The 11,094-nt window shown below is 37.1% G+C and overlaps 2 protein-coding genes across 2 annotated transcripts; one reads left to right on the forward strand and one right to left on the reverse strand.

The window, feature by feature from the left end:
* Positions 1 to 3,424: 3,424 nt before the first annotated feature.
* LOC129305103 (homeobox protein knotted-1-like 1) lies at positions 3,425 to 7,014 on the forward strand. Its single transcript, XM_054945030.1, has 5 exons — positions 3,425 to 3,894; positions 4,042 to 4,149; positions 4,269 to 4,413; positions 6,514 to 6,746; positions 6,853 to 7,014. The coding sequence occupies exons 1-5, from the start codon at positions 3,742 to 3,744 to the stop codon at positions 7,006 to 7,008; spliced, it is 795 nt and encodes a 264-aa protein (XP_054801005.1). The 5' UTR covers positions 3,425 to 3,741; the 3' UTR covers positions 7,009 to 7,014.
* Positions 7,015 to 8,994: 1,980 nt separating this feature from the next.
* On the reverse strand, positions 8,995 to 10,175 carry LOC129306734 (nicotianamine synthase-like). The gene has a single exon (XM_054947463.1). The coding sequence runs from the start codon at positions 10,121 to 10,123 to the stop codon at positions 9,191 to 9,193; it is 933 nt and encodes a 310-aa protein (XP_054803438.1). The 5' UTR covers positions 10,124 to 10,175; the 3' UTR covers positions 8,995 to 9,190.
* Between the last annotated feature and the right edge of the window lie 919 nt (positions 10,176 to 11,094).

Raw genomic sequence — 11,094 nt, forward strand, 5'->3', positions numbered from 1 at the left:
TCCATCATTCAGAAAGGTGCGCCTCACCTAATATTGATTGAATCAGGAATCTGTGCATTAATAACTCACATGGATAGATATTAAATGGAAACTGATAATGAATTAATGTCACAATTTAAGTTACATCGAAAAGTTAAACGTCTTATCTATAATTAAAATTTCCAAAATTATAATTATTGAAATTAATATTTTGAAGTCATTTGATGAAGAACGCAAGTGTTATTAATTCAAATTTATAAAACTTAACCATGATTCTTCTGGGGAATGGAGAGATAAAGTTGAAGTTTACTTGCAAGATAGAGATGCACGTAAAGAGTGGGGTCGAGACAGTACGGAGTAATAAAGAGGGGAGCATGATTGAACTGCGATCCAATTGTATTCCAAAGTGTGGGGATCTGTATGCAGTCGCAGCTTTATTTTATCAGGCGCCCTCTTCCTTCTATCTTATGGTTGGACTTTGGACCCATCTTCTGCATTGTTGGATTCTATTATACTGTATTGCCTTTAATTTTATTTATAAATTATTTTTATTAATTTTATCAATATTAATATAATAAAAATATAAATAATAAAATTTTATAAAATTATAAACATAACTTTTAAAATATAAATAAATTATATAATATTATTTTTTTATTTTTCTCTCTCATATTTTTTAAAAATAGTTTAAGTATTTTATTTAAAATAAAATATTATTATTAATTTAATAATTTATAAAATGAACCACTTTATTTTTTTTAAATGTGATTTATAAAGTAGATTGAAGGGAGTATTGTATTGCGTCGTTCCCACGCCAAATGTTACTCACCGCTCCCATTCCAACTTTCACCTCTTTCTTGGAGCTCTGCTCATTCCCTCGCGGATCATTATAGCAATGGCCTTCAATTCATGCATATCTTCGGCTCCATCGGCTTCCATCACTTCCCTCTTGTTCTATTCCTCCTATGGAATCGCTACTATTAACCCTAACTGAGATCCCACCACCTTCTGCTATCTCCCACCCAATCACAGGCCGTGGATGGAAATAATATCCTCTCCTCCTATTATTGGGCACGCATGCTATTTTTGGGCTTCTTTATCCATCTCTTTCTGTCCTCTATCTTTTTTATTAAGTTAAACGTTCCCTAAGAGGCACATAACTAAATTGTTATAAAGGCAAATACGCAACAACTGAAATTCAAATCACCAATTATATCAACTTCAGTTGATTCTGTGCTTCATAATCATCTTTTAAAGCAAAGCCATTACGCTAAATAAGTAAATGTGCTTGTTTAAACATAACAACTATTTCTAAGAATATTATTATATGTATAATATATAATCAAAAGTCTAGCGAGTTCGTAGACATAGCTTCCATCAGTATGCCACTCCAATTTTGTCACCTGATTAAGCTTTAGAGGGCTCTCCGAGGCTAATTATTCCCCAAAAAAAAATCTTCCAATTTTAAAAAGGTAAATTGACCTAATTCTAAGTAATAATAGATTTTTTTTTTTTTTGCTGTTAAAAAAGGTTGTAACGTCTGAGAACAAATAGCAGTAAAATCAAACAGAGCTTTTTTTGAAAAAAAATTGTTAACCATCACGGCGTACAAAAAATTGTTAATTATCATGATCATCCCTAACGTTAATATTTAACCTATTATATAAGTAAATATAGTGATATTTTTTTTTTTGTGAAAGGTATATGACAGTGACAATACACTCCCGTGAAAACATTTAAAGGTGGAAAAATCTCACCAAAGGCCCCAAATATTAAAACCACGACCTATCCGTTATCAGGCTCGTTGCTATAATTATATTCATTGATTAGCAAAACATTAAATGAAATCTTTGAAAATTATGAATTAATTGATTGATGAAACCCAAAGATTATAATGCACGTGTTTAGGAAGATGAAAATACTTGAGTTTTCCCGGATAAAATAGTGTATTGTCAAATGGTTAAACATTTTCTCGGAGAATCATCACAGGAATTTCCCTCCCGAGTCTCTCAGATTTAGTTTGAGTGTCCACGTGCATTTTAAAGTGTAAAAAGTTAACATCACTAATTTTCTTGACAATATTAAATGAACTTTACAGTAATCATTAACGTGGCAACTGGCATCACATGTCGCTCTAGGAGCGGGGGATAAAATGTTGACTTTAATGTTAACTCGAGAACTCGAACTCAGATCAATCGTGGTCAGTCATGGCCATGTTCCTATAAAGGACTAACAAGACAAATTTGCATCCTTCTATTTCACTCAATCATATTATATTTTATGAAGAATGTGAATGAAGAATCTCTTAAAAAAGTTTAATATGTAAAAAAAAAATCTGAATAAATTAAATATTTATTAAAATAAAATCTTTTCTTGTTAAATATTAATATTTACTTGTCAACATTATTTTTATAAAATTAAATTGTTTTTACATTCTTTATTGATATTCTCTATATATTTTAGGTCAAATTGTACTCTTAATTCTTTAATTTTGTATAAGTTTTTGTTTTGATTACTTTATTTTATTTACTATCTCTCCAATAATCTAATTTTAATATTATTAGTTTCATTAACAAACTTTTCTATGCTAAATTTTTAAATATTAACAAAATATGATTAAATATTAGCATGTTAAATTTAATTTTTTAAAATAACAATGGCTAACACAAAAGTAATTATATAAAATTAATGGTGTTAGGATTAAAATATTAAAAAATATTTTATAAAATTAAAAGACCAAACTAAAATTTTATATGAAATTATGAGATTAAATGTACACTTCAACTTATATTTTGATATAACTAATTTTTCTAAAAAATCAAACTTATTTTTTATTATTTTGTTGAAATTTTAAAAAGGGAGAACGAGATAGGAATATGACAATTAGGTTTCATAAGATGTGATAATGATAATGAGATTTTGAGATATTTTTTTAATATTAAATTTTTATATGAAATTATTTTAGTATCCATATACAATTAATTTTATATGATTTATAAGTTTGATATAAATATTTATAAATTTAGTTTTACAAATGATTAGAACAATTTAAAAAATCACAACTTTCTATCAATGACAAAATCTAACTAATTTAATATAATTTATAAATTTGGTATAAGTATTTGTAAGTTTTGTTTCATTAATAACTAAAACAAATTAAAAAATAATAATTTTCTATCAATAAAGTCTAACAAAATTTACATTATTTATAAGTTTAATATAAGCATTTGTAAGTTTGAGTTTGCTAATAATTAAAATAATTTAAAAAATTACAACTAAACATGTTTTTTTCATGGAGAACACGAAATCACACACAAATGCTGGCATGGACACACAACACACACACGAGATAAGGCTTCAATTGGGAACCTGAACCATAAACTAGAAGTCACTCTTATTTGAATCTAGTTGGAAGCACCTTCATAAAATGGGCATGGCCTTAAAGATTAAGGAAATTCGGACCAGTAAAGTAAATGGTTTAAGAATATTAGACTGTGGCTGTGAGGCCGTACACATACCAGTCGGAGGTGGGCATGAGGACGACCACGATTCCTTCGAAAAGTCGCCACAATCCCTCTGCTGTTTCTGTTCACTTCAGCCCTCTCTCTCTTTCCCTTCCCTCTGTAAAACTCCTCCTAACAATCCTTCCTTCCACTGTTCCCTCTTCTGCTTCTTCTTCTCTACTTATCCCTCTCCTCCCCGATCTTTCTCTCCACTTTTGTTTTTCTCTCTTCACTCCAAGCTCTTACACTTGTTGGATACATGGATGATAATTACTGCAGGTCCGACGCTCATGGCCTCCGCCTCCAGTCGCCCGACCCGGATGAAATCGGGTCGCATCGGTTCATCAAGACCCAGATCGCCAATCATCCTCTTTATCCTACTTTACTCTCTGCCTACATAGAGTGCCAAAAGGTTCATAATTGCTTACTAATTCACAACCTTCTCTCATTAATGATTAATATTCCGCGCGCGCGCGCCAGCGAGCGCCCAAAGCTAACGTTACATTCTTCACCATTATGAATTTTGCTTGCTGCGTGAAAAGCGTATTTGTTGTGTTAGGTCGGAGCCACCCCAGAAAGATTATCCCTTCTTGAAGAAATAGGGCAGGAACAGCACCTCGTCAATACTCCTATGATAGGCGACGACCCTGAACTTGACAAGTTCATGGTATACTCAAACTCAAACTCACTGATATTTATAGTACTATGTGTCTGTTGTTGCCGCCGTCGTTCATAGGATATGTGTTATTGCTTCTGAGTGAAGATTTGAATTCTTGCTGCTGCAAGGAGTCATACTGTGGAGTCCTGCACAGATACAAAGAGGAGCTGTCCAAGCCCTTCAACGAGGCCGCCTTGTTTCTCTGCACTATGCAATCAAAACTCAGCAATCTTTGCGACGGAACATTCACAATTTCCTCGGCTCCTTTCTCTGGTAATTAACCACTTTTTTCTCAGCACTATATCATCTCTAAAAAGAGCATCCAATGTCTTTTCTTCTTTTCTTTTTTTGCTGTTACTATTGCTTGCTGAACCTGAATGGCCCTTCCTGTACGTCAGAGATGCAGGCTATATTGTATTTTTTTATCTCAACATTAATGACAATGTGGCCCATTTGATAGTGTCTGTAAAAGTTTCCAGATCTTTGCGATTGTTTGCTTTCATTTGTTATGAGATGTTTCTCTCTCATTCTCATATATAAATTAAAGTGCAAGTGTCGTGTAACATATTTTACTGACTTCACTTAAGTGTATAACTAATCGAATTTCTCGGTCATATACTAATACAAGGAATATACATACTTCGATCACGCTAGTATTTGCTATAGTCGTAGTTACTTTTCCATTATTATCTGCCAAATTAATCTCTAAAAAATTTAATGGCATCATCTTAATGCTTGAATTATATTTTGATTGTTTTGATTTGGGTGAGCACTGTTGGTAATGGCAATGTCTATGAGTGTCCAATATCATGACTAGGTAGGACTCTATTAGAAGCATTGGAAAGAAAGCCAAGATAACAGATGCTACAGCTATTAGCTTCCTTGTCGTCTGGTTGTCACTAAACTATTCTAATTTCACTTGTCTAACTTTAGCTTCTTTTTTTTTTTAGAAGTTATTTTTTTTTCGTGATATAAAGCTTTAGTTTTATTCTTAATGTAAAAATAAAGAAAATTGATTAGCATTATTGTATTTTGAAGAAACACACACACACACACACACACACATCAATTAAGTGGGAAGTTAAATTTATTGGAAGTAAATAAATTGTAGGAAGTCTAAGTGTATTTTTAATTTTTTTTCAAAAGAGTATTCAACATAATTTGAACGAAATATTAGAAGGGGCTAGTGAAATGTACCCTATAACTTTTATTTTTTTATTTTCTAAATGATGCATGTGTATTTGAGTGAAAACTCATTCCCTTGCATATCGGTTACTGGGTGATTATGATATATCTGTTCTCTGCTACGTAAGAAATAAGCTACTGATGCTGCTAAGTCGTCGTAATACATATATTGATTATTGAGAACGATGGTATTTCTTCTATACATCTTTCTGAATTCAACCTCTCAAGGCAGAGATTAGTACATGGGAAAGGGATTTAAGTTAAAGTGAGAAAGGTAAGAGAAAGCATTTTTGTTGTGTTTGGTAGATAGAAATTGGCTTTTTTGAAAAATTGTAATGGGAGAAAGCTTTCTCATTCTTATTTAGTACCAAACAGCCCGTTACATATTGGCGTGTGTATTTAATGCATAAAAATTAACGAGGGCAAGCTATAATTTCCTTTTAACTTCCAAACTACATTGATTGGGTTCAATATTCATTATTCAGTGTTTGTTATGTAAAGGTGAAATTTGCCGCCAGGGGGGGGGGGACCATTTTTTGCCTTTTCGCCACTGAAGTTGTCTCTCGTAGACGAAAGAAGCAAGTAGGATCTTTGCCAGAAAAAGAAAGAACCAAAGTGGAATCTGCATATCTTCTGTGGGGGACCATTTCAGTTCCCGTGAAGATCATGAAGCCGTCAAAATCAAAAATAAGAACAAAAAGGTCAATTGGCATTTAAAAAACCCGCCAGTAGTATTCCCTGTATCGTCACTCTGATTATACCCAAACTTTTAACACCATTTTCTTCTACTATATGTTCAATCCTTGGCTTTACAAACAACACGTCCTTCCACTCTGAAGATTATCGACATTTTTCCCTTCCCGTGCATGACGGAGCCAGATTTAAAATTCAGATTCCTCACCAAGTACCCCTAAATCACGCGTTGTGGCCTAGGATCTGGCATATTTACGTGAATTTTATGTCAAGTCGCGTGTCATCTGGTTTTGTTGTACACATGCACGCATGCATGTAGTATAGGAATGGGGTGAACCGATAAAGTTGTGAAGAAAGAAAGTAGAAATAATTCCAGCTTGACATGTGCAGTTCTGTAACAAGTCATTCTTGATTTCTCAAGAAGCGTGATTCATATGTCTTAGTCTTTGTATCCGATTGGCCTGATTTTGATAGTGTGGGCAATATGCATTTCAGATGAGGCAAGTGGGAGTTCAGGGAAGGGAATAAGTTGTGGGGATGGAGAAGCAGGCGAAGGTGATGCAGGTGATCGGGAGCTAAGAGAAATGCTGGTTCGCAAGTACAGTGGCTACCTTGGAAGTTTGAGGAAGGAGCTGTTGAAGAAGAAGAAGAAGAGTAAGCTTCCCAAGGATGCGAGGACAGCTCTCCTTCAATGGTGGAACTCCCACTACAGATGGCCTTATCCTACGGTAAGAGGAGCCAATGGGTCTCTCTATCTCTCTCTCTCTCTGTGTACTTTGTTGATATATATGCCATTTTGGATGGAGGGAGCCTGATTTGTGAATGATGAGGCAGGAAGAGGAGAAGCTGAAGCTATCAGAAATGACGGGACTTGATCAGAAGCAGATCAATAATTGGTTCATCAATCAGAGGAAAAGGCATTGGAAGCCATCCGAAGATATGCGTATCTCTCTCATAGTGGAAGGCGTGAGTGGTGGCCGCGTAGGTTGAGAGCACCTCATCAACGCCATGATTTTCTCAATCTTGCTCCTCGTGCTATCTACGTTTGTGCCCCTGCAAAATTAATTATTGGGGTCGGCAGTTGTTTGCCAAGTAGCTTTCTTTGGCTTTTAGAAGTAGCGATTTAAAAACTGGCTGATAAAGCAGCTATTGTTGTGTCACGACACTATATAGCCTCAAAAAATAGATAAAGATCGTAGGAAAAATAATCCAAATATGTCCTTTTGAAGGCTACTCCTGGGTTTATGTTGATTTAGAACACGGAATTGCTCAATTGCTGCGTGGACATCGATAATCGATAGAACAGCCGTATGCCGGAGTTTAGATATTTTACCCCAAGTGAAAAGGCTGGAATCTATATGGAACGGTCATGTATAATGGGACCTGACTTGTCTTTGTTTTAGATTTGAAGGGAATGCAAGGCCAATCTTGATATGTATACAATAAAACGAAAAGGCTTAATCAATGATGGGTCGCTAGTGTTGTGGGTCAATCTAATATTGTGATGGGTTAGATTATTGGATGCGGACTTAAACAGGTGGTAGTTGTCGTTTAGTAGAATAATTCTCCTGCTATGTGTACATACGCACAGCTTCCTTCAGAGAGAAGATAAGATGATAACTTGTTGATAAGTGGCATGACGTCTGTATTGAAAGAAATGTTTCATTCATGTGCTTGCAACTCAAGTGATTCACCTCTCGTGATCATTCTACAAAAATAATTTATCTCTGCGTATCATTATTGCCCACAGTGCTCCGTCTCACGCCATGCATCGAACGCAATTTTCCTGTTTTAATCGGTGATATATTGTTATATTGAAAAATTAATCTTCAATTCTCATGTAACACTGAATAACGTGGTTGCATTCAAATCTCCGCAAATTTAAAATCTATCTAGTACACTTATGCTGTATCAAGAGAGAATCCCTCTCAGGATTGGCAAATACAGTTTACACACACACCACACTCACACTCTTATACCCCCTTATCCCAAAATAATTATACTTTCTTTCTAATTTTGTACATATGTACGTAGTCTAGACTCTGACAAAATTGAACATTTGACTTAAATGCCGACATTAAAAAATCATTATTTCTAGATCTTCACCTAATTAATTTTACAGTACCGGTCCAAAAAATGAAGGTAAAACGAAGCTTTATTAAAATTATGAAGCAACATACATTTTGAAAAATTGCATAAACTCTAAAAAACAATTTTGTTGTATAACCCACGTTAATTATAAAAGAGAAGTTCATTTCATTCCCTTTAATGGGATAATGGATTCCCAAGTTTACTATCAATATTAATATTAATAATTAATAATGCAGCTCACGGACTCTCCAGTCCTCTGCTTTAAAGAAACGAGCCCAATTAATTGAGATTTAAACCTTCATCCCGAAGATTGAAAGGAGGGCGCATGCGCATCAAGTGATTATTTTTTCCCATGTCGTGGGTTCCGTTGAACTCCTAAGTACGAGTCCCTAAGAGGTATAGCCATTTTCCCAACAATGGGAGAAGCCATCTATACTTTACTATCCCAACAAAATCCAATATCTGTATCCCTCCTCTCCCTCGGGCCTAACCATCCATATATGAACCTAATTCGACACCCAACATGCATTGATCAAGGGTTCAACTTCAAGAGGTGGAATTAAAATAAAAGGAGAGAGGGGAGCGATTGTTTTTTTACGAACTAAGTCGTCTTGAATTAATGGACTATATGTTCCAGCGACGACCATAGTGGGAATGATCGACTTTATTGGCTGAATGGTCAGATTAAACAGAATAAGTCAGAGCAGTGGCCGGGCGGTTAAATACGCATATATGGGAAATTAGTTGTTAGTGAAGAGAGCAACAAACACCAATACGATCGGGGCCGGGAAAAAAATACACGATGCTGTAACAATGCTAAGCTATATGCGCAGACGCCATCAACATATTCATTCTTACCCAGTACCCTTACGGCTTGCTCGAGGGTGACGATCTGAACACGTAACAATCTTTTTATTTGTCTGAAAAATCATAAACATCACGAGGACATATACGTATATGCATAGCAATTGCTAGCGATAACTATATAGATGATACACAAACCAGTCAGACATGACTGAAACTGTTAAGTCAAACACGTAGGGCGACAACAGAAGATGACGGGACAGGGAGGGGGGAAGATTCAGTCTTCCTCGACGTGAGCGCGCAATAATCCCTCACCAATCATGTCGCCATGGTTGAGGTCATGGAGGTCGAGGAGCATGACAGAGGCAAGGTGTTGCGAAGGCACGGGCACGGCACACTTACGAGCAACGACTATTGAATTGATAACGTCATCGGTGGGGTGGAACACCGAGAGAACCTCAAAGCCAGCGAGATCGCGAGGGTCAACCACAGGGTACAGGAAAGCCCGAGCCCCATGAGCACTCCTCAGCAACAGAAGCGCGTCAGGGGCCATGTACTTGGCCAAATGATCAATGATCCGAGTCTTCTCCTCTCTGCCCATCCCCACGAGAGCCGCCAGGTAAACCACCTCGTAGTCCTGCAACTCCTCGGAAGCCTGCAAGACATCGCGGGTGTGGAACACCATGCGCTTGGACAGGTCGGGATGAGAAGAAACCAAGCGCGCGGCCTTGGAATTGGCTACGGGGTCGAGGTCGTAGTTGTGAAAAAGGGTGGCGGGGAGGTGATTGGAGGCCAAGACGATGGAAGTGAGAGGGAGGGGGCCGGAGCCGATGAAGGCAATCTTGGAGGGGACATGGGGGAAGTGTTGGCTGAGGATGCTGAACTCGAGGAGGCTGAGCTTGAGGTAATTGGAATGGTAGGGGAAGAGGTGGAGATGACGGAGAGGGTCGTGGTGGGAGGCTAGGATGGAGGAGTAGTGGCTCTCCAAGAGGCCCTCAGCCTCACCGCAGATTCTTATAAGTTTGGATCGAATTTGTTGCACGCGGGAGCTGAGCTTGGTGACATCGATGGGGATGGGTGGCATGCATGTGAGCACGAGTTGGGTAAAAAGCATGTCGACATTTTTGCAGGGCTTCAGGCTCTCTAGCCTCGAAATTTGATCATACAGCTCGCAGACTTTGTCAACCAACATCTCTTGCTCGCAGACCATGTCGACACAATGAGGTTATCCCACGAATTAGCCTGTCCACTGTACTACTCTCAACAACGCATTGGGTGAATATTTATGCCCGCTTGTGGGGCCCACATCGTTACCGCTCTCTTATTCCTCCGTCGATTGGCTTCTTCTTGTACTTCTTCACAGGGCGCCGTCAACATTTTGATTTCCTTTGCGAGTTACTGTGTAGCTCCACCATGGCATCGAAATGAAATTTAATTTCTTAAAGCAACTTCTCTTGTTTTTTTTTACATGTTATTTAGTAGAAGAAACCATGCGGGCAATATTTTAAAGAGAGAGAGAGAGGGAGGGAGGGAGGGAGAATGGGGGAGAATGCGTGAGAGAGTGACCAGTCTGGGGTAAGTGCATGACGCTTGAGTCTTGACATAAGCTAGCTGCAGGCTTCATGCGGTGCTTACTAGAATTTGGATCTCTCTCTACTTCATTCCCTCTGAAGCATTTCATGTTATTCAGATTGTGCTTAATAAATATTTCTCTGGGCATGTCACGACTTGAAAAAACAGGAAAGGATATATATGCTGATAATGGGAGTTAAGAGCATGAATAGGGCAATTTTAAAGGACTGAAGCAGGACGCCCGTTAGCAGACAGGCGAGTGCCGAGTACGCTAACACGCCCACGTGCATGGAGCTTTTTCCAGAGAATACAAGGTTTCATCTGCTCTGTGAAATATTTTTTAGGAATTAAACCTTTTCTCCAGATCATTGGAGGATGTAATAAATAAAAATGAGTAGATTCCCAATGGTTTTGGTTTCACACCCATTGATTGAAAAACGTCAGAAACATCACTGTCCAACATTTTTGAAAGGATTAGAAAAATATAAAAAGGAAAAGATTTTGTGATCTCTTCCTCATCCTGATATCAGCACGAGCTCTGTTGACATTTGGGATAGTGCTTGTGTGGTATTCAATCCTGCAAATGCAATACACAATAATGTTTTATTT

This window comes from Prosopis cineraria, unplaced genomic scaffold (genome assembly GCF_029017545.1).
Source record: "Prosopis cineraria cultivar Desert tree isolate PC_DT_omini unplaced genomic scaffold, ASM2901754v1 PC3, whole genome shotgun sequence".
NCBI lineage: Eukaryota > Viridiplantae > Streptophyta > Magnoliopsida > Fabales > Fabaceae > Prosopis > Prosopis cineraria.

Coding starts and splice junctions, on each gene's coding strand:
- LOC129305103 (XM_054945030.1), top strand. CDS start 3,742: ATGGATGATAATTACTGCAGGTCCGACGCTCATGGCCTCCGCCTCCAG. Junction 4,150..4,268: donor CTGAACTTGACAAGTTCATG/GTATACTCAAAC, acceptor TGCTGCTGCAAG/GAGTCATACTGTGGAGTCCT. Junction 4,414..6,513: donor TTCCTCGGCTCCTTTCTCTG/GTAATTAACCAC, acceptor TATGCATTTCAG/ATGAGGCAAGTGGGAGTTCA.
- LOC129306734 (XM_054947463.1), bottom strand. CDS start 10,123: ATGGTCTGCGAGCAAGAGATGTTGGTTGACAAAGTCTGCGAGCTGTAT.